This window comes from Solenopsis invicta, chromosome 11 (assembly GCF_016802725.1).
Source record: "Solenopsis invicta isolate M01_SB chromosome 11, UNIL_Sinv_3.0, whole genome shotgun sequence".
NCBI classification, from domain to species: domain Eukaryota; kingdom Metazoa; phylum Arthropoda; class Insecta; order Hymenoptera; family Formicidae; genus Solenopsis; species Solenopsis invicta.
Window position 1 is genome coordinate 9,301,143 of NC_052674.1, and position 21,248 is coordinate 9,322,390.

At 35.1% G+C, this 21,248-nt stretch overlaps 2 protein-coding genes across 11 annotated transcripts in view; one reads left to right on the forward strand and one right to left on the reverse strand.

The window, feature by feature from the left end:
* Window positions 1–3,244, forward strand: part of LOC105199312 (2-phosphoxylose phosphatase 1) — a 56,138-nt gene extending 52,894 nt beyond the window's left edge. For all 4 annotated transcript variants that reach the window (XM_039455249.1, XM_011166351.3, XM_011166345.3 and 1 more), the window contains one exon: window positions 151–3,244. In XM_039455249.1, coding sequence (XP_039311183.1) covers window positions 151–879 — 729 coding nt within the window. In that variant the 3' untranslated portion in view covers window positions 880–3,244. The remainder of the gene's footprint in view (window positions 1–150) is intronic.
* LOC105199357 (golgin subfamily A member 4) lies at window positions 2,189–19,441 on the reverse strand. Of its 7 annotated transcripts, none has more exons than XM_011166424.3 (19): window positions 19,083–19,441; window positions 18,729–18,848; window positions 18,371–18,628; window positions 17,077–17,247; window positions 16,658–16,993; window positions 14,745–16,322; window positions 14,060–14,557; window positions 13,569–13,703; window positions 13,070–13,341; window positions 12,285–12,949; window positions 11,917–12,044; window positions 11,294–11,347; window positions 10,082–10,249; window positions 9,215–9,283; window positions 8,317–8,631; window positions 5,403–8,239; window positions 4,450–5,185; window positions 3,859–4,232; window positions 2,189–3,345 (listed from the first exon to the last, which is right to left on the reverse strand). In XM_011166424.3, exons 1-19 carry the CDS (start codon window positions 19,143–19,145, stop codon window positions 3,234–3,236), a joined length of 8,889 nt encoding a protein of 2,962 aa, XP_011164726.1. In that variant the 5' UTR covers window positions 19,146–19,441; the 3' UTR covers window positions 2,189–3,233. The 7 variants fall into 7 exon arrangements, with proteins under 7 accessions (XP_011164726.1, XP_025995050.1, XP_011164750.1 ...); XM_026139265.2 differs by having other exon boundaries at window positions 2,961–3,345; window positions 9,215–9,280; XM_011166448.3 differs by lacking the exon at window positions 13,569–13,703 and having other exon boundaries at window positions 2,961–3,345.
* Between the last annotated feature and the right edge of the window lie 1,807 nt (window positions 19,442–21,248).

The following is a 21,248-nucleotide window of genomic DNA, read 5'->3' on the forward strand; positions in this document are numbered from 1 at the left end:
TGCTCGCACTTCCGCTGGTTATTGGTATCAAAAGAATAATTCAGTTCGATCTGAATAAAATATTCGCCGAGGACTCCTGAGGGAGCGGTCATGATAACGTTGAGGATAACGCGAGGGCCTCTGCAGACACGTTACTTCTACTTTCCCCAGGAGACCTCCAACCATCTGAAATCCCATCCGGCCGTCGGAGAGCTGATCAAGCAGGCGGCGAGCGCCGTTTTCGAACTTCCGGACCAGGCGCAGACGTGCGATCCGAACACGCTGAGGGACGCTCTGTTAACGTACGTCTGTCACGGCGCCTCGCTGCCGTGCGCGGATCTCGACGCCCAGCGCACGTGCGTGAAGAGCGACCACGTTACCGGACTGTTCGCCTACACGGACTGGGAGTCGAAGCAGGTCGCCAAGAGCAGCAGCCGCAACAAGTACGGGCTGCTCAAGGCGTACGGGATGCTGCGAGGCATCGTCACCTTCATGCTGCGCATCATCTCCGAGTCCCGGCCCAAGATCGTCCTCTATTCCGGCCACGACAAGACCTTAGAGTACCTCGCCACCGCGCTCGGCGTAGTCTCGGACGTGGCGACCCACTACGCCTCGCGACTCGTCATCGAAGTCTACAAGATCAATCCGCGGAACGACAATCGCCTCGCCAGCGATTTTTACTTCCGCATCGTCGCCAACGGCCGAGATCTCACGCCGAGAGTGCCGTTTTGCAGGAATGCGAACACCTACGTCAACGATGACGGCGAATTTACGGGCAAGAAGAGCGGCGTCAAGTTGTGCCCGATAGAAAATATCGTCAGACAACTTCACGACGATTACTTCGTGCCGTTCAACGCGACGAATTTTAAGGACGCATGTTCTAGTCATAAGATTCGCTAAAATTAATAACGAGCACATCTTGTTAGCTCGTAAAACAAGATCGAGTCGGTAGAAAAATAGGCGAGTTAAAAGGAATGAGCGAGAGACATATACACATACTCATCTTCAGTGATAGTATAAATACTTTATCCTCGAAATTAGAACTTCAAGACTTTAGCACTTTTTTAGATTCTCTATCTCTTTGTATTCTGAATATAATGGGCGTTCAACCACTATATTCGTAAACATTGAACACGAAGGAAGAGAAAAATTGCTTTAACGCAGTCTAAAGTTAGGTATTATAATGTTCTCTTAAAACTGGCAAATTCGTCCCAGAAAAATAAGTAAAAATAAGTAGAAACGAAGAGTGGAGAAGCGCGTATGACACGTAAAGCCAGTCTCTCGTTATAGAGATCAAAAGTTTATGACTTTACAAGGATGAATTCTTACCGATTCTTTTTAATTCACCTACTTCTCGAATGGTATATCAAGCGGATCTTGAATAAGTTTCCAACTTGCACTATGCATTATAGATAAATAAGCCGATGTGAAAGTAATTATTAATACTAACGTTCAAAATACATCTGCGGAGAACTATTTCTTCAATTTTCCTAACGAATTTCTCTTAAACGCGGCGTAAAACGCAACTTCACCACCTAACAAGAAAGTATTTTACTTCTATCAATAATCAGATACATAAGATTGACATTCTTTTGACATTCGGACAAGCTCAGTTCAAATTTTTTTACATCTCGCTATATCGACGCACAGTTAACGAAATTTAAGAGTGGGAGCACAGACTTTTGCATAACGCATAAGAAAATTAATCAGTCAGAGTTCTTCATTTCTATCATGAAGAGGGAAATAAAGCTTCTTGATTGATTGATTCTCTTATGCAAGAGTCTGTACCCCTGCTTTAAGAAATTATAATAAAATTGAAGAAAAACAAGAAAAAAGAGAGTGCATAAAAAAAAGTTGTCATTTTAGCAAGAAGCAAGCCTTAACTTTATAGATATATATATCTAAAACTTGAAATTAACGTATCTTTAGATAAATTTAGAAAAATAGCGCTAATGAAAACCGATTAGTCGATTATTATATATTTTATCATACACTCTATTGTATATATGTAAATATATATATATAGTGCTTTAGAAATATATATATATATATATACTAAAAACGTGGTCGCGTGTCTCTCCCCAACTATTAACACGTAGTACAATTACAACAAGACGAAAATAACGAATAAAATTGAGTGTTTTAATTTTTTACGAGTGTCACTGTTCTGTTTCACGTCAGTTTTCATATTGAATAAGAATTAGACGTATTAAAAAAATTGATTCTTTATTACAGATATCAGGAAAACGACATGCAACTTGCGATATATAAAAAGCTTATTACAATCAGTTGATAAATAAATAATGAACGCGTTTTACGACGTACAAGGCACGCAGGTTCACATATTTATTATACTACTTACAATATATCTATATAACTTACGTAATAACAATACGTCGTAAAAGCAACGTCTGGCTTAAAGCCGATTATGATTTTCGCAGAAATTGCTTTTACTTCGCTAACATCCGATAAAAGCCTCTCTCGTGTCTTACAACGCTAAAACCTACTTCACATGCACGCATCCTTCTTACTTTATTAATAAACGTCTTATTATTAATGTTTTTCGCAATTCACAAATGACGCTTCGAGATTGCGTCATCAAGATCAGTAAGAGAAAAATAGGATCAATCAAAGTCTCACATGAAAAATGATAATGAGTTAAAAATATATAAAAACCGGCAGTTTATTACAGAGTCCATATAAATGCCCAGCTTCAATTATTTCCGGTCGAGCTGACGAAATTCACATTCTCACCATTAGTTGTTGATAATTAGAGGGATGCAGAACGTGCAGTCGAACGGAAATAGAAATCCCATGCAGATCGATCGTCGACGATTGCAATTTAGTTACACAATACAGAGCGCGTTTATCAAAAATGAAAAACATAATAAATGATAAAATAGCTTCGCAATTCAGTTTCACATTACGAAAGTGTACGGTTTCAAGAACAAATATATGTCTCAAGCTGAATAAGAGAATTTTAATTTTAAGTGTTATAATTCAATAGAAAAATCTAACTAAGGTTTTAAGTTAGTCAAATGTACATATTCAGAAATTTAAAATCAGTCACGTGTCAAGTATTTACTTGTGTCCAAAAATCTAAAACAAAAAAGAAGCCACGGACTTACTAATAAACTATTTTAAAAAACGCGAACTGTATTGTATGCTACTTGAACAATTATATGATATTCATAATATTAACACTGTACAGCTAAATTTCTACGATCTGTAAGTCTAAAAATATACATATAACGTTATTCTGAGATAATATGACTAGTACCAGACTCTGCCATAACTGAGCCGAGTGCTTCTTGGAAATTTCTTACTTCTTGGTAATACTGCCCGAGCGAAAAACTGCTACCTCCACTAAAATATATAATCCAATATAATGAATAATATAGTTGTAAAACACAAGATATATTTCGAATGTCACTAAATAATCGAAATGATCGAAACGCAATTTGAAAAATCTAATAATACTTTTAAGTCAGTGCGATTTAAACAAAATAATATCTTCCAACAAAAAAAAGTTGGAAAACGAAACATGTAATAAATTTCTAAAGGAGAAATGCATGTTTCGTTTTTGAATATCTTTTAGCTCGTCTTTTTTTACATATTTATTACAAATTTTCAATATAATTATCTCTTTCTAGTTAAATTTCATAAAAAGTTTCATAAAAATAATGTATTTGATAAATATAAAAAGAATTGTCAATAAAAGCCAGCACAAGGTTTGCGTGTATAAATTAACCGCAGTTAAATTACACACACAAACAAATCTTATGCCGACTCTTATTTGCGCAATTCTTTTTACATTTATTAAATTTACCTCGTCAAGCCTTCTGTTTTAATAATATACTTGATTATCATTTTACTTACTTTGTCGCTCTTTCTCTCACGGGTGGAGAATGATTCGATGCAGTTCTCCGGGCAGGCGGTAAATCAATTAATTGATCGGTACCACCCATGATAGCCTCAGCACCCACGCGTTTCCCCACTCGCCAGCGTTGAATCAACCATTTCATCCTATGTATACTGACTATCACGAACACGGCAATTTTGAAACGCACCTTCCTGTTGTGAGGCAATCGCGTGTAAGAGCGCTGATCTTGAGTTAACTGCGCGAGCACGCATAGCGTGTTCTCTTCGCAATACTGATAGCTGCCGATGACGCAGAGCAGGTACTTCTTCTGATAGGCCAATGCTCTCCGTCTACTCTCCACTCGTAGATATTTGCCGTAGAAGCTTTGTAACTGAAATGTAAAATTCTCATACTTTGTTGCTATCTACTCTGCAGCATAATTATAGTTATCTATTAGTCTCTATATAAGAATACAGATTGTTACAAAAAATATAAAAATTAAACTTAATTAAATCATTGTCAATACTTTTTTGGTTCCGAGACACGAAAATTAAATCATTTCAATTTTAGATATAATTAGACCGAAATAATTAAATAAAATACTATACCCTCTCGATAGGAATCATTTGTTGGTTCGAAGCCTGTGTAGTTTTCAATTTCTTCAGCTGTCCCTCGAGCAACTTTACACGTTGCGACAACATTTCTCTATGTGTTCTCATCTTGCCAATTTTATCCTCGAGATTACTTTTCTCGACAGCGTATTTCTCAATTGTCTCACTTAGCTCCTTAATTTTCTGCATGAAATTCGCGGGGACGTCCTTGACATTCTCAAGTAGATCCTTAAGTTTCCTTTCTTTTTCTTTTGAAACTGTTAATTTTGTATCGAGCTCCGTCTCTCGTTCTTTCAAAGCCTCTACGGTGCGCGCAAGCTTCAATTCCCGATTTGAGGATTCCTTCAGTTCTTGTTTTGCACGATTTATATCGGTCTCTAGCTCCAACCTAATTTCCCGGGCAATGTTGATTTCCCTACGCAATTCTTTGATCTCGTCCAGTTCAGCGTTTCGTTGATCTTGTTTCTTGCTTTCGGTCAACATCTTCAGCTGTTTTTGCAAATAATTACAGTCCTCTTCTCGCGCTTTCAACTCTTCCATAGTTCTCCGCAGATCCGTCTCTACAATTTCTTTTAGACCGTTGGTTAATGCCAGACTGCTGATTAGTCTTTCTTGTTCCTCCGTTGCAATCTCTAATTTCTTCTCGTATTTACTCATCTCGTTCTCCAATTTCTTTATATTCTCTCGTAGTTCCGTATTGTGCTCACGACTTTCTTCGAGATTTTCGCTCGTTCTTAAATACAGAAGAAAAAATCAAGAGATAAAATGTTATCTGTGGAACAACTTTTTTGTGGTTATTTTGCTAAAATGTTATTAGATTCTATTCAGCATCAATATTTTACGACAAAAGTTTACAAATAGATAAATACAACTAATACAATACAAAAATAATAAACAAGAATAATAAAAAGTTAAAAAATTTATTTTTAAAAGAATAAATAATCGCATACCTCTTTGATACATCTTGTGTAATAGCAAAACTCGACAAATTTTTATTGGCGTTTTCAATTTCTATCAACTTCCTCATAGACGTTAACTGCGAATCAAGATTAATCTGCTGTTGTCTCATCGACGCTAGATCATTACGAAGTCTTTCCTCGTTTTCCAGAGAGGCTTTCAACTTTGTCTGCAAGAACTCGATTAACCCAGTGTCCTGTACTCGACCTACTTCCGTCATCCGACGATGTTCTTCTATCTGTCCTCTCAGGAATTTCACCACGTTCCTTTCTGACGCAAGTTCCTTGTCCAGCTTCGCTACTTTCTTCATCTCCTCTGTTAAATCCGCCTTCAATTGTAGGATACGATCTTCATATTCGGCGAGCTGATGTCTCATTATGTCTCGTTCAATTTCTAAATCATCCTTTAGTCTTCTCAGTAATTCGTTGTCCTTGCATACCTCATTCGTCTTTTGATGCTGATTCTCCGTCACTCCGTCCACGACTTCGTCATCCTTAATTACTTGCATAATTTGCTTATCCAATCGAGCGGAAAGATTCAGTTCTCGCTGGACCATATCCTCGATATCGCTATCGTCCTGTGAACGTTGATCCTCTAATTCTTTTTGCAATTTCTGCACTGTATCTCTCAGCTCTTCGTTCAGCCTGCGCTCTTCCTTCAATTTTCTTCTCAATTCCACGATATTACCCGATTCCTTCATCTTGCTTTGAATGGTCTCTAATGCTCGATGCAGACTCTTGCTATCATCGCTCATCTGTCTGATCACTTTATCTTTCTCTTTTAGAAACTCTTGCAAATGATGAATCTCTTGGTCCTTGTTGCTAGAAGATGATGGCGAAGACGTTCCTGAAACATCGCTCATTCGCCTCGCCATTTCTTCCAATTTGCGGATGACCTGATCCCGATTGTTCAAACCATCCGTCAACCGCAGGATCTCATCCTGCAACTCGGCGATCTCTCGCTCGCGCGCGTGAACCTTTGTCTTAAATTCGTATAATTGTTTGTTCTCATTCTCAATCTCAATATTGCGCGTCTGAAGAGTTTCCAATGCGATATCTTTATCTAGAATAAGCTCCTTGAAGTTTTGCAGTTCTTGCGTCATATTCTGCAGCAAGGAGTTGCTCTTTTTCATCTTTTCCTTCTCTCTAATTTCGAGCTCTCTCTTTAACTTTGTATTTTCTGTATTTAACTCCGTGATGATTCTCTCATTCACCTGCATCCTATCTTTGTACTCTTCGAACTCATCCGTCTTCAGTTTCAGGATATTCTCTACTTCCTCGAGATCCTTTTTTATTTTACTTTCCGACGCTTGGGCTAGTTCGTACTGTCCTCTATAGAAATTTTTATCTCGCACCAAGTTATCGACAGTCTCCTTAAATTCGTCCTGCAAGTTCTGATACTGTTTCTGCAAAGTAATCAACTCAGTCTCGAATTTATTCAAAAGATCAGACTTTAAGTCCAGCTCTTGTTGCAATACTTGCAGCTGATTCGACAAGTTTTCGATCTCTTTCACTTTTTCATTGAGTAATTCCTCAACTTGCTGAGAATCTTCGCTGACATCGTTGTTTTTGGGAGATGATAATTTTGAATCCTCTCCAGAACGTTGCAACTCCATTCCCGAGTGACCAACATTACCATTACTGTAACTGTGCGTATGGGAATGTAAATCCAACGGTGGTACTTGCGCGTCTATCTTATCTATATCGAGCATTGGTGTTTCCAAAGTGTTAGGACTGTTTGTCTGTAACGTGTTCTTCGATACGGACGTAGGAACTTTAAAGCTAGAGACATTATGTGATGTCGCAAGTGTTGCATTAGTCGCTCGAATAGCTTCAGGGTATTCTTCGCACTCCGAGTGAATAGAGAGAATATCGCTTAATGTTCGCGCGCTATTTTTGGCCTCCGCTTGCTTCGTTAGCTCCCGCAACTGCACGTCATCCAAAGCAAGTGACGAAAAGACATTCAATTGTTTCTCCTTTTTAGAGAGTTGCTCTTTTAGATGATCGATCTCCTCGTTTTTGTCGGCCAGAATGGTGTCGATCAATTGCGGCAATTCCAGTTGAGTATGTTCCTGTGTTCCAATTTTTATCTGTAACATCTTTTTTTCCTCTTGAACGATCTTCAATTGTTCTTTCAGTCGCTCGATCTTTTGTAGCGCGCCATTTTCTGATTGCATAAAATTTTCCATTTCTGTTTCTTTCTCTGCCAATAACTGATTAGCCCTGTCAAGCTGAGTTTTCAATTCTTTCAACTCCATTTCCTTGTCAGTAATAGTTTGTTCCAAGGAATGATATTTTGTGGTAGCTTCGTGCAACTGCAACTCTAAACGGGATGTCGCTTGTTTCTGAGCAAAAGGTGCGCTCTGTTTGTGCTCCTCCAAACGACCGCGCATCGCTTCAATTTGGAACAATTGCTCGGATGCTGTCTGGTGCAAGATCTCCTGTTCCACTAATAATTCCTCATTCTGATTTTTCATTGTTGTCAACTGCATCTCCAGATCCTTGATTCTCTTAAAGGCCACCTCCTCTGCACGCGCGTGCTTCAACATTTTGTCTTTCAGCTTGAGTACCTGATCCAGCGGTAGCATCGGCGGCGATGATGGATCGTCCGGAGTCAAACATCTCGTCGCGTCAATTTGCTCTCTGATCGAGACGTCCTCGCTCGGCTGACTCAAACTTAGATTGGAACCACACATGTGAGCAGATTCCATCTCTCGAATTCTCTTGTCTAATTGATTCTGCATCTCATGCAGTTCAGCTTTCATCTGCTTCAAAACGGATGAATTGACGTTGAAGTGCTCCGAACTTAATTTGTGCTTACTCAATTCCTCCTAAAACACAAAGTGCTATCCCGTTTAACCACTTTCACCCCACATATATTATTTATACATTTGCTCACTTTACTTACTTGTAAATGATTGATCTGCTCACTCAGGTGTCTGTTCTCACTACCAGATCTGATAGCGTCTAGCTCTTGAACTATCTCCTGCTGATGCTTTGTCTGCGCGGTTAACACTGTTTCCAATTGATTAATTTGCGTTTGCAAGGACTCTTCTTTTTCAGTCTTGACTTGTAGCTGTTGCTCCAAATCGGTAATGATATCTCGCAAGATCCATATCTTGTCTACTGCAGCCTTCAATTCATTTTCCTTCTCCGACCTCTTTGCCTCGGTGTCGGACATTAATGACGACATCTCTCTCATCTGAGATTCGAGAGCCTCCACCTAGATCATAAAACACACACACACACATATATATATATATATATATATATATATATATATATATATATATATACATATGAGTTATCAACGCATCAGTTTTACAGGATGTCACCTATATCTCCAGTCAAGCGTGACCCAACATGTAAAGCATGGAGAGACATGGTACGTATCATATCTACTTATAATCATTTTAAGCTAATGTACAGTGGGTAAGAAACAAAAATATAATTATACATCTAATTAATACTAGGAAAAATAATTATATTGTTACCAACAATAAAAAAATAACTAAAAAAAAAAAATAAATGTGATATATAATTCTATAAGTAGTCTGAACTTTTTTTATTGCGCCACATTTAAGCGCTTTTACTTGTTATTCTAAAAAATGTAGATATACAGGTACGTATCTGTAAAGCTTTTAAGTGACTTTTGCTAGTCACGTCGTACAATATAGACTATAGACAAATAGGTAAACTTGTTACGAACTTATTAAATATTTCGACAAAGATATTGGGTAATTTTCTTACCCACTGTATGATAGAACCGAAAAAAGTTGAAAAATAAAAGTAAATACACCACTCACAGCTGCATTGATGTCAGTCGTTTGAAGCTCAGGGTTGTTTGAAGTTCTTTCAGATGATAGCTCAGACTGCTTTGTGCGACAAACAGAAAACCAAAACCAGAGTGCAGAAAAAACTTGTGTTAATACAATTAGTCGTGATGCGTGACACTAATTGCTGGCGATACAATTAATTTCCAAAACAATAGCCCTTTCAATTGATAAACTTACATTCTATATTACATTGTTTTCAAAAGATTTGTTTTTAGATTAAGAAACCTGCTGGTCAAAGTGCATATTCTATAAAGTACAGATTTTAGAATTATAGAATTCAGATAGTATAGAAGTTTATTGACAATATAGAATTTTATCTAATATTTTCACTAGCCTCCATCATAAATTAGTATGCAATCTTTCCAGCAGTTTTAAGTCTATGTTAAATATTGTAAATAAAATAAACCACAGAAACCTATAGTTAAGTATTGGAGATGGCAGTCATTATGCCAATTGAAATTTCCTGGTTAGTGCAGTAATTACTAAAGAAAATTAAATCTGTATTAAAATAATTAATCCTTAGTTAGTTGCAAGTCAAATTAGTGCATTCTTTTAGATTCTTACTATTAACGTCTTTAAATTAAAAAAAAATCAAGATAATATTCACTTTTAAAATTTTTCTGAGGATTGTACATATCATAAAACAATTTTGATAGTATTTCACAATATATTCAGCATATCTTTCATTAATTGGCATTATCTAATTAAGGATTAACCGAGAAACAAATCCTAATGATAACGATAGCGGGTGATTATGAAAAGCATGTTGTGTACTAAATAAAAAAATCTTTTCACATTAAAAAAATAAATAAAGGAAGTATTCAACGAGAGTTTTACCTCAGAACTAATACGCATATCTCTTTCCTTGTCGCGCTCGCGTTCCTTGAGTTGTTCTTGCAAAAAACGAATTTGCTTCGCAGCTTCGTCTCGCTCCATCTCACGCTCACTCGCTTGCTCATCCAAAAACCGACGCGTCCCTCGTAACTGCTTGTCCGCTACATCAATCTAAACAAACATAGTACTTGTTAGAGATAATTACCGTGTCCCACGCACGACTACGCATGTAATAAAAGTAAAAAACTTGAAATAAAATAATTAACTTGCTGATTTATTTAAGCTATATAATTATAATAAGTTATATATTTATATACAAGAAAAAATATGACAACTATTATTTTTAAACTTTAGAATTAAAAATTTTTATTATAAAAAAAAATTATGAAAAAAATGTGTTAAATGTAGAAAATTAGTCCAGACTTGAAATATTTTAAAAGCAATAAATATAATATTTTTTGTATATATTTACAATCCTTAGAGAAATATTTTCTAAAAAAAAAAAAAATTAATCACAATTCAACAATATTTTTTATTTTTGGCTAATTGCATATCTCATTTATAATAAAGTAAAATAATAACACATCAATAGAATGTGATAAAATATATGGATAGGTTCAAAATATATATATTATCTATTATAGATATTAAAAATAAAATAATTATTTCAATGTTAGAACGTAAATATATATTTATTGTAAAAAATTACTTAATATTAAAAATTAAAATATCAGCAATATAACAAATAGAAAAATCTGATTTTAAAAAATTTTATATAAAAGCTAAATATATTCGATTACTGATTTAATAACAAAATTACAAAGTTACGAAAAATTAAGATTTCAATATCAATTTTGGATATAGTATAAAATAAGTGATAAAGAAAATCTATAAAGAAAAAAATAGTGAGCATATCCAATTATGGTGACACATTTATTTACAATATAGCATGCAAGGCACTATTATATTTTATAACATGCAATAAACATTGACAAAGTAATTAAATACAAATAAGTGAATAATTATATAAACTTTTTAGTAACTATGACAAACATATGTAATTATTGTTATAGACAGATATTAGAGATGAGATTTGAATGAAAACTTGTTTTCTACTTATTAATTATAGCGGAATGTTATATATATTAATTTATTATAGCTGACCTCGAATAACTTACAGCGCTTACTATTAATATTAGTAATTCTATAATTTACCTTTTTGCAGCAAACCCTGTGAATGTATGGGGTAGGAGTGGGTTCTAAAGGTACCTGCCGGCAAGACAATAGAACGCCAATGAATCTTTTAAAATCTGCATCGCAGAACTCTGCACTTTTGATTTGGAAGATGCCGCTCATTAATTAATTGAATACTTGTTTCATTGATGAATAGTATTTTTTAATACATTTAAACTGCCATACACATACGCAATGTTCTAATTTCTGGCTGTTTTATAAATTACTGGGGAATACTGAACATCATTTTATACAGGGTGCATAAAGAAAAATGAATATTAATTAAAATGAGTTTATCTTTAAATTATAGCTAAACTATTTCAAATCTCTAATTGATAAAGCTTGTTAAAGCCAAAAACTTCAGTACCTAAGAATCATAAAACATAAAATTGTAGAAAAAATAAAATGTCAATAAAAATTAAAGTTTAAATTGCAAGCACACGGAGATTTGAAGATTTATGATTCCAACACAGATGACACATCCAAGGATTTTGGGATAAAGAATCTAAATATTCCGCTTTCTTAAAACACTCTGTACGTAGTGTGCATAACAATTAGAACACATGCAACAATGCACATTGAGTGGAAAGAATAAATGATTTTACCTGGTGTTGCAAATCTTCTCTCTCTTTTCTTGCATCGTCCTTTTGTTTGTCATTTTGCCTGTACAGCTCTTCTATTAATTGCAGTAAATAAGATATATCGCCGCCTCCATTAGATAATGCGTGTCTAACTGTAATTTAAATAAAAATATCACATTAAAAAGGGAAATATCATCAGGAAAAATATAAGATGTCAAAAATATATATTTGGAATACAAAATAACCAACATAATTTATATTTGATACAAAAATTTTCAACCTAAAATACTGATATTATAAACCAATTTAAAAAAATACAAATATATAAAAAACAAAAAATATACAATGTATACGTATATCTTAACTTACGTAAAAATCTCATAGAAATTTACCTTTTTCTTGTACTTGCGAAAAATCTTGTAGTACAATATCGCCCCTAGAAAGATCACTTTCGCCATATCCTTCCGTAATAACTTCTTTTTTGTTTTCTGCGCTGATCAATTTACGCTGCAATTCTAAAATATGTAATTTTAATTGTTCTATTTCTTCTTGGTAGCTTATTATCAAGGCTTCAGCGTGATTAACTTTCAAAGAAAGCTCTTCATTAATTTTGCTTGCTAAAAGACTTTCGTTTGACGATGATGCAATCTTGTCCTCACCATCAGACGAGGAGGAAAGGTTGAGAATTTGTGTACTATCAGACTTCAAACGTCTCAAGCAAGTTTTTAGCTCTTTTCTCAATATTTCATTTACATCTTCATCAATTAAATTCTGTAACGTTTTATCGCTATTGACAATGGAAGTTATTTTACTTAATTGCGGAGCAAAATGGACTCTTTTGATCTGTTGATTTGGCATATTTTTATGTGGCGTTTCAGATAAAATACTGTTGCCGCTCTTGTTTAAATTTTCTTCATTATAAGCGAATTCTGTCAATTGTTTTCTCAGAACTTCTTGAATCAGAGTACTGTTAACTTCTTCTTCACAGACAGCAAAGTAGTTTTCCAATTGTTCAATTACATTCTTAAGGGTTATACATGCCTCCCGTAAATTGTTTCTGAAATATAACAAACATAAACAATAGAGTCAAATGAGAGAAATATACAAAAAAATTTTTAGTTGTCTTAACTTTCTATTTACTAATAAAATAATACAGTTATGTACAGTATTCAATTACCTCTCTTCTAAGATATTTTTTGATGGCACTCCAACACGACTAATTTCTCCTTTATCATCTGTATGCTTAACATTGACAATTTCCTTTTGATGTTGCTCAAGCATTTGTGTTACAATACAATTGTGTTCATCTTTCAGACGAGCCAATTCAACACCATGCATTTTTTTTAATTCCTGGATTTCTTTCTGAGCATTGCATGTAAATTTATCTCGCAGTTCTAATAATTCAGCAGGCCAATTATCTTCTTTATCTGCTTCCACGGATAATAGTGCCTGCACAATTATAATAGTCTTAATAAATCTTCTAATAAGTAACAAATATATATTCATGTAATATTATGCTCATTAATTAAAGTTTTTACAGAAACACATAACATAAGAGAGTAACATTCAGAAATTATTTGGTTCACCAGCACAAAATGATTTAATTAGATTTAATTTGTTATTATTTCATATGTACTTCATTCTTAATCCAGTTTTTACACATGATCCAAATCTACCTGAATTTGTTCTTGAAGAGTGTTGACTATGTCCTGTCTAGCTAGCGCAATCTGCTCTTCTAGTTGACGATTATATGCATCACGCAGACTCGACAATTCACCATTTTCCAATGCTTCCCATTCTGTCTGACAATACTACATGCAAACAGGAAGCCACACGGCGGTATGTTAGTCACAGGTAAATTTGCATTTCAACATAAATTATCGAAACAACCCAAATAATCTATTTTCACAATATTGCACAGTAAGGAAAAAGGTTTTAATTACAATGTACGAGATCACAGACATTACAGATCATTAGATCATAAAGATCGCATTGAGATGAGAAATATGTACTAATGATAATTAATGCATATTGATCACACCATGCGTCTACAATTTTATACATAAACCTTTGTACAGCACACACTAATGACAAGAATTGCTATTATCGACGAATCAGTATTAATAAAGCAAACAATAAGTTTAAACTTACAATAATTTTTTTTTACCTGATTCACAGTGGATACAATCAATACATGCTCCAGTTTCGTTTCGAGATCGCGAATTTGATTCTCGTATAACTCTTTCTGTTCTTCAATCGCTTTCTCGTAATTAGCCTTAATATTCTGAATTTCATTCACTTTGTATTCCAATTCTTGTCGTAACGCTTGGATGCTACCCTCATATTCCGTCTCGAGACGTGCTTGGCTTTCAGTATCTAGAATCTTGTTCTTCAGGGATTCTTCGATGGCACTAGGTGTCGCCGCTCGAGAGTTTGATACGTTCAAGCAATCTCCAGCACCACCAAAATACAGATCGTCTGTTAACTCCTCAGTTTCGCTATCATTGTCGGAAATCCTTTTTGATTGTTGGCTGAAAATTTCTTCGGAATACTGTTTTTCCATCTGCAAGCACTTCCGTTCGAAGTATGTCCTCAATTCCTCCATTTCTTTGGCATGACGTGCTTCGAGTTCGGTTTTCAGATCGTTCAGGCTTGCACTACCATCCTTAAGAAACATAAAATATTACAGTTATAATTAAAGATAAGCCTTATTCGGTCATAGCTGGATAAGTTCAATTCCTGAGAGGTTATCTTTAACAACAAATTTTTTTACATCACTTATTCGGCGCGCAGTTTGATAAAAATATATATTATAAAATCATACAATATCGAATGAGAATAAAATGACTTGCCTTGAAATTCTGCAGCAACGAACGCAACCTGTTGATTTCTTTGACAGAATCCGCTTTAACAGATTCCAGTTTTTCCTTATGTTGATTCACCAAGTCCTCGATTTCTTGGCTTAACAATTTCTTCTCCTCCCATAATTTTTCCACAGATTTTTGCAGCGAGTTCTCACTATCTTGTTCCTTTTCCACAGTGGTATTTTCCGCCGAAAATTGCGTCTTCTCGGCAGCTATTTTCTCGCATAGTGTGTAATAACGAGATAATTTTAACTTTATTCCGTCCGAGCTCGACTCGCCTTCTAAAATTTGTTGCAACTCCTTATACAGGTTCTCATTGTTCTTTAGGTAACTGTTATCCATTGATGTATCGACAATATTAAATTCTAAAACTTTTTTCTGACTTGCTGCACTTTGATCTAATGCATTATCATCCAAGCTCTGGTTTTCTTCCAAGAGCTTAGAAATCGTGCTGTTTAATGAAGTATTAACTTTAGTACTATTACTTATCGCCAGACTTTCGTTCAATCTTTCTTCATATTCGGCGCACTGTACCCAAGCGTGAGCCAAGCCATCCTTCAGTTTCTTGCACTCCGTTTCCTTCTTCTTCATTTTTTCTGTCAATTCAGCTAAGTCTTTTTTGTACCTAGCGTTCTCCGTTTCTTTCTGCTCCATTAGCAGCTTTAGACTCTCTATTTCCCGCTGCTGGTCCTCTATACGTCGAGTTGAATCACTCTCGACATTGCTATGTGTCTTCTTCGCGATATTAACTTGTTCCACTTCGTTGTTTGCTTTAGTTAAATCTTCTTCAAGAACGCGAACCTTCTCGACCAATAGCTTCTCCAACTCCATCTTCTCATCGAGTTTTCGTTTTGTTAGTTGATGTTGAAGAATTTCTTCGTCTATAGTCTTATACATCGTTTCTCCTAATTCACTAACTGTGCTTATAGTCGTAGCGTCGAATCGTGACAAGGATCTCTCTATTTCGGACAGTCTCGACGTTCTTTCATGCATTTGACTGTTTTCGATAATCGACTGGGCCGTAGAATATCTGCACGACAAATCGTCCAGTTTGAATTTTAAAGCATCATTTTCTTGCTTTAACGTAGCGGCATTCGCTAAAGCTTGCTCCAGCGATCGCTCGATGCTCTCTTTGGACTCCAAGATGCTCATCGACGTAATATGCTTCGATGTCATCTCCTCTAACTGAATTTTGTGCAGTTTGATCTGCTCGCTCAACAATTCCTTTTCTTTTTGGAAATTTATAAATTGCATACGTCGTTCTTCTTCTGCTTCAAGCCTTAATTTGTCAAGTTTTATTTTGTACATCTGAACTTCTGATTGAGCGGCATTCTGCGATTCTGTGTGATTTACCAATTCTAGCTTTAATGCTTCAACAGTTTTTTTATAGTGGACTAACTGCATTTGAAAGACGGACAATTCTTTGGCATGTCTGCTTTCTAAGTCTGGCAATTCCTTGTTGAGACGATCGGCCAACATTTTGTTTTCCTCCTTCAATGCTTTCATGCATTCTTCATGCTTGACTTTTAAATTTATAATTTCAGCTTCATTTTTTGAAGTTAACTCCTACGAATATTTGAAAAAATCAATATAATCAGCTAATTCTTTTTTAATTGTTACAATATCGATAGTTTGCGCTACACAAACATTAAGTTATTTTTAAAATTCGGTAAAAATAATCATAAAATAAACTAGAAATTTATACATTTTTATTTAAACATAAATGATGAGTAGTATAAAGTTATATTATTTATTTAAATATAAATAATAAATAGTATAAAGTTACAGTACGAATTTTTTAGTTAAGGAATATTTTTAGCAAATTTTAGAAATTACATATTTGTACATGTAAACAAAAATTAATTATGGAAATCGAAAAAATATCGTTATAACAGGCTTACTTTTAATTCTTGCTGATGGCGTACTGCATTGGTGTTTGTTACCATGGTAAATTTGTTCAAGACATGCTGCATGTCCTGTTTGATTTTATCAATGCGTGCCTCATATTGTCTCTGTTGCTCCAATGTTTCATCAATATTTAGATTTTTTTCTGTAGCACCAATGCGAATTTGTTCATTTAAATTATTTATTTGTACTTTGTAATCGTTGATTTCTGCATTTCGCGTTTCCCTTTCCATCTCTAACGTTTGTACGTGCTTACGAATGTCTGTTAAATGCGCGTTTAATCGACGAATTACCGCTTCCTGTTCGTGCATTGTCGTTTCTAAAGCATCAATCTAAAATATTTAAATTCAATATTTAACCTCTAGTAAGGTTATTAATAACTGCAAAATGTAAAAGTATGAAGCGTATCACTCACCTTTTGCTGCATGTTCATATTGTTTATCACAGGATTGTTCAACTGCATAGAGTTCAGAGCATTAAGCTGAGATGTTACAGTATCCTTGGCAGATAATGCTTGTTGCAATGATGATGTTAAATGTTCTATTAGATTATCGCGCATATTCACTGCCTTTTCAAACTCTTGCAACTGTTTTTATAAAAAAACAAAACACAACATTATTTAATGTAATTAACCTTTAACTACACTAAAATTTTTTTTACAAAACTATCGTGTGGATATAGTATAGATCATATCTGTCAATGTATTTGAAGTAGAGGTGTACAGATACCCGAAATTACGGATACCCAAGCTTCGGGTCGGGATTTTTTTTCGAGTTCGGATCGGGATCCGAAAGTTTGTAAAGTTTCGGGTTCCGACCTGAAACTTACGGGTCGGAATCCAAAATCGAGACAAAATCCCAAAATTTTGTAAATTTTGAGTATTCGGATCTAAAATCAAGTCAAGAAGCGGTCGTAGATCTAAATACCTTATACACTGATGTGAGAAAAAAATTACTAAATTTTAATAATTATTTGTTTGAATATTGCTCCAATAACATTTTTTCCGAACGTAAATATATATTTATTTAGTACAAGGAGTGACCACTAATTTAATTATCTTTTTTTTTTTAGTAAATACTTATGTACTGTAAATAAATATTTCATTGGCAGCATTCATATTTAGTAATTCAATATAAATAAAATGCCTTACATAAATTTAGTAATTTTTTTCTCACATCAGTGTAGAAAGTATCTAGATCTCTGACCGCTACTTTATCCGATTCTAGATCCGAATACTCAAATTTACAAAATTTTGGGATTTCGTTCCGATTGTGGGTCCACCCCGATTTCAGGACCCGACTCGATTTCGGGTCCCGACTTGATTTCGGGTATCCGTAAGTTTCAGATACCTAAAATTTTTCGAATACCCGAACTTTACAAACTTTCGGGTCCCGACCCGATTCCGAAAAAAATTCCTGACCCGACCCGAACCCGAAATCTCGGATACCCGCACACCCCTAATTTGAAGATTAATTATCTTACAGCAATATTTATAAAAATATATAAATTATGAAATATTTATTAAAAAAATAAGTTGTCTGGATTATCATTATAGTTAAAATTACAACTACTGTTGTTACAAAAAAGTGAGTTCATTAAATAAAGAATATCAAAATTGGAAAGCAATAGATTCATAAATATATATTCTACTTGACAAACTTGACATTGAGAAGGAATTGTGTTTATAAACAAAGAGATACATGACATACCTTCATGTGATACTGAGATATAATATCCCTTCCATGTATACTGCTGTTCTGACTCTGCGATGAGTTTGGAGAGGATGTCTCTGCCCGTAAAAGATCAATCTCAGCATTTAAGGCCCCAACTATAGCTTCTTTTCCATGCAATAACTCTTCAAGTTCTGCGACTCGTCCTGCAAGTCCCTCCAGATCAGCATCAGCCTCTCCCTCGCTAATGCTAACGCTGCTGTGCGTTATATCCCTTGAGGATACACCTTCTGTTACCTGATACATCAACAAGAAAAATACAGTGTGATATATGTGGAAATGCTGTAAATCAAATGTACAACCAGACATACAAGTTATCACGTCCTTTTCATCTTACCCCAGATTCCTTGTGCAGCATGGATTTCTCATTATGCAACGATTCATCATCAGAATGTTCCATTTGCTCCATACTTCCACCTTTGTCCTTGCTTGATCGCTGTGCCTTGAACTTCTCCAACTACAACGATCATATATCTCACTCATTGATAACAAGAGGCAAAACGCCCTTGATGTAAAAGAAGACATTCTGTACAATTCTTTCAAAATAGGGATAACAAGTAATAAAGGGCAACGCGTAAAATGTAATGTTAAGAATATAAACAAGCAAAGAATTGCTTCAATTGTGGGGGCAAGCAGCAAGAATGTACAATAGAAAGGATCCGTGGGAAAAAAAAGAGGGAAGTACGCTTACTATCTCTCTGCCAGCCTCCACCGAGCGTTTTCTACGCTCGTCCTCGTCCTGCGTCGCGCTCATCTCGACGGAAGCCGCGGATCGACGTGCATGAAGGGCGCAAAACAAAGTATTCGTCACAGTCGTTCCTAGCCTGTCATCCGCTACATTTCAAATTTGACGCTTCGCGCTGGCTGGTCTCGACTGCCAGCTGTCATGCAGCTATTTGTGTCGCAATAACGCTTGCCTCCGATCAAACAGTAAAACCACACAACTTCGAAGAGCGGTCGGAATTAATAAAATGTTCGACGAGAGCGGTTGGAAGAGCGGTTAGTCTAAAACGGTCGCGCGTCAGTCGTGCCAACTTGAACGGAAAGCTCAAAAACTCGATTTTGAATTGTCGGTAGCATTGCTCACACGACTACCGGTTTTTTGACGATAAAACAGAATATCACTGCCATCTATATACTGCTGCTCTGACTCTGTGACGAGCGTGGGGTGGACGTTCTGCTGGTAATTGATCGATCTCTACGTTTAAAGCTAATAGCTTCTTTTCCATACAATAGCTTCTTTTTCATGCAATAACTCTTCATGTCCCGCAAATCCCTTTATCGTCTTGCAAATCCCTTTATTGATAATACGATTGGAATGAAGTGGCCTTCCATCCAGTTTTAAACGTCTTTTACCCCGTAATACTTTGATTCTAAAGAATCAGAAATTCACAGGCTAGCATAAGAAGAAGAAGTCTCTCCAGATCGGTATTGGCCTCTCCCTCGCTAATGTTAACGCTGCTGTGCGTTATATCTCTCGAAGATATACCTTCGGTTACCCGATACACCAACATATTAATTCTTCTAATTAATAAGATTGCTTACTGATAGCAAATTGATAATACTAAATGGGGATATTATCGCTAAATTTAATCGCTGCAATTTTAACTTTTAGCAACATCCACTGAAGCACGTTTGCTAATTCTTTCGTGCTTCTTGAGTGTATTTAGCAATAAGTATTTGAAGAGAACAAATCGAACACTAAACTCATCTCCGTAACAGGCATTACGCTTAACTTAGTGTCGCACACATGTGCGTGACATCATTGCGAGAGTTCACATCGTTAAACGCGTCCAGCCAGTAAGAACAGTAGAAGCCGCCGTTACAGCCGCAAATGGCTGCGTGTCTGTAAAGCAGGAACTTCCGTCGAAATAGAAGCGAATTGAACTACCTTTACGCTTCGTGAATTTCGCATTATCTCTTATTCGCCGCGCTCGATCCTTGATAGACCGGAACGATCAAATTAAGACACACAGCAGCAATACGTAGGCGTGCACGCACGAAAAAACAGGAAACGATGCGTCGGATTAATATCCAGATCTATATCTGCTGGTCGAGTCGATAATGCAATGGTAATGATCAGGAAAGCGAATCTTATAACTGACAATGCAAGAAGGAAGAGAATTTGAATATCATTTAAAATTGAAAATGCGGAAAAGTCTGGAAAGATTTTGAAAATTTCATGTTCGAATTTTTTAAGTGTATGAAATTCATACATATAAAGATAGATTTGCTTTCTATTCCTATATTATATATAATAAAATAATTTAAAATAATTATTGAAATAATGTATTCAAGAAATATTTCACGACTTTCAATGTAGAAACAAAAAAAATCTTATTGCGAAACATTTATAAAAAATATAGGTACTTACAGCTTGGAAAATGTATATTTTGCAAAAAAAGGTTAAAAATAACGTTTTCAAAACTTAGCAAAAATATTGAAAATTTTGATAATGATACCAAACACATATAAATTGTATGTGATATTTCTTTCTCAATTTTTCTAAAATTAAGAAACTTTCTCTAACTTAGAATAAGTACAATACTTTGTTTCTAAGTATTCTATTGCAAATTTTATGTTAAAAACAGATCTACTAACTTATAAATATTATAAACTTATGAATATTATAAATTACAAAAGGATACGAGAAATTTCTTGTCACGTTTTAATTTCTTGTATTCTTTTTACGGTCATGATTATATGGAATTTATACTTCCGGCCTTACAAAGTAAACGACGACAGCGATTATCTTTCTATGTAAATAATTTATATTTCAACGAGTTATTCAGTAATATTATCCTTGCTAATTCTTTTATACTATTTATAATGCTTTTATAGAATGTAATTTGATGTT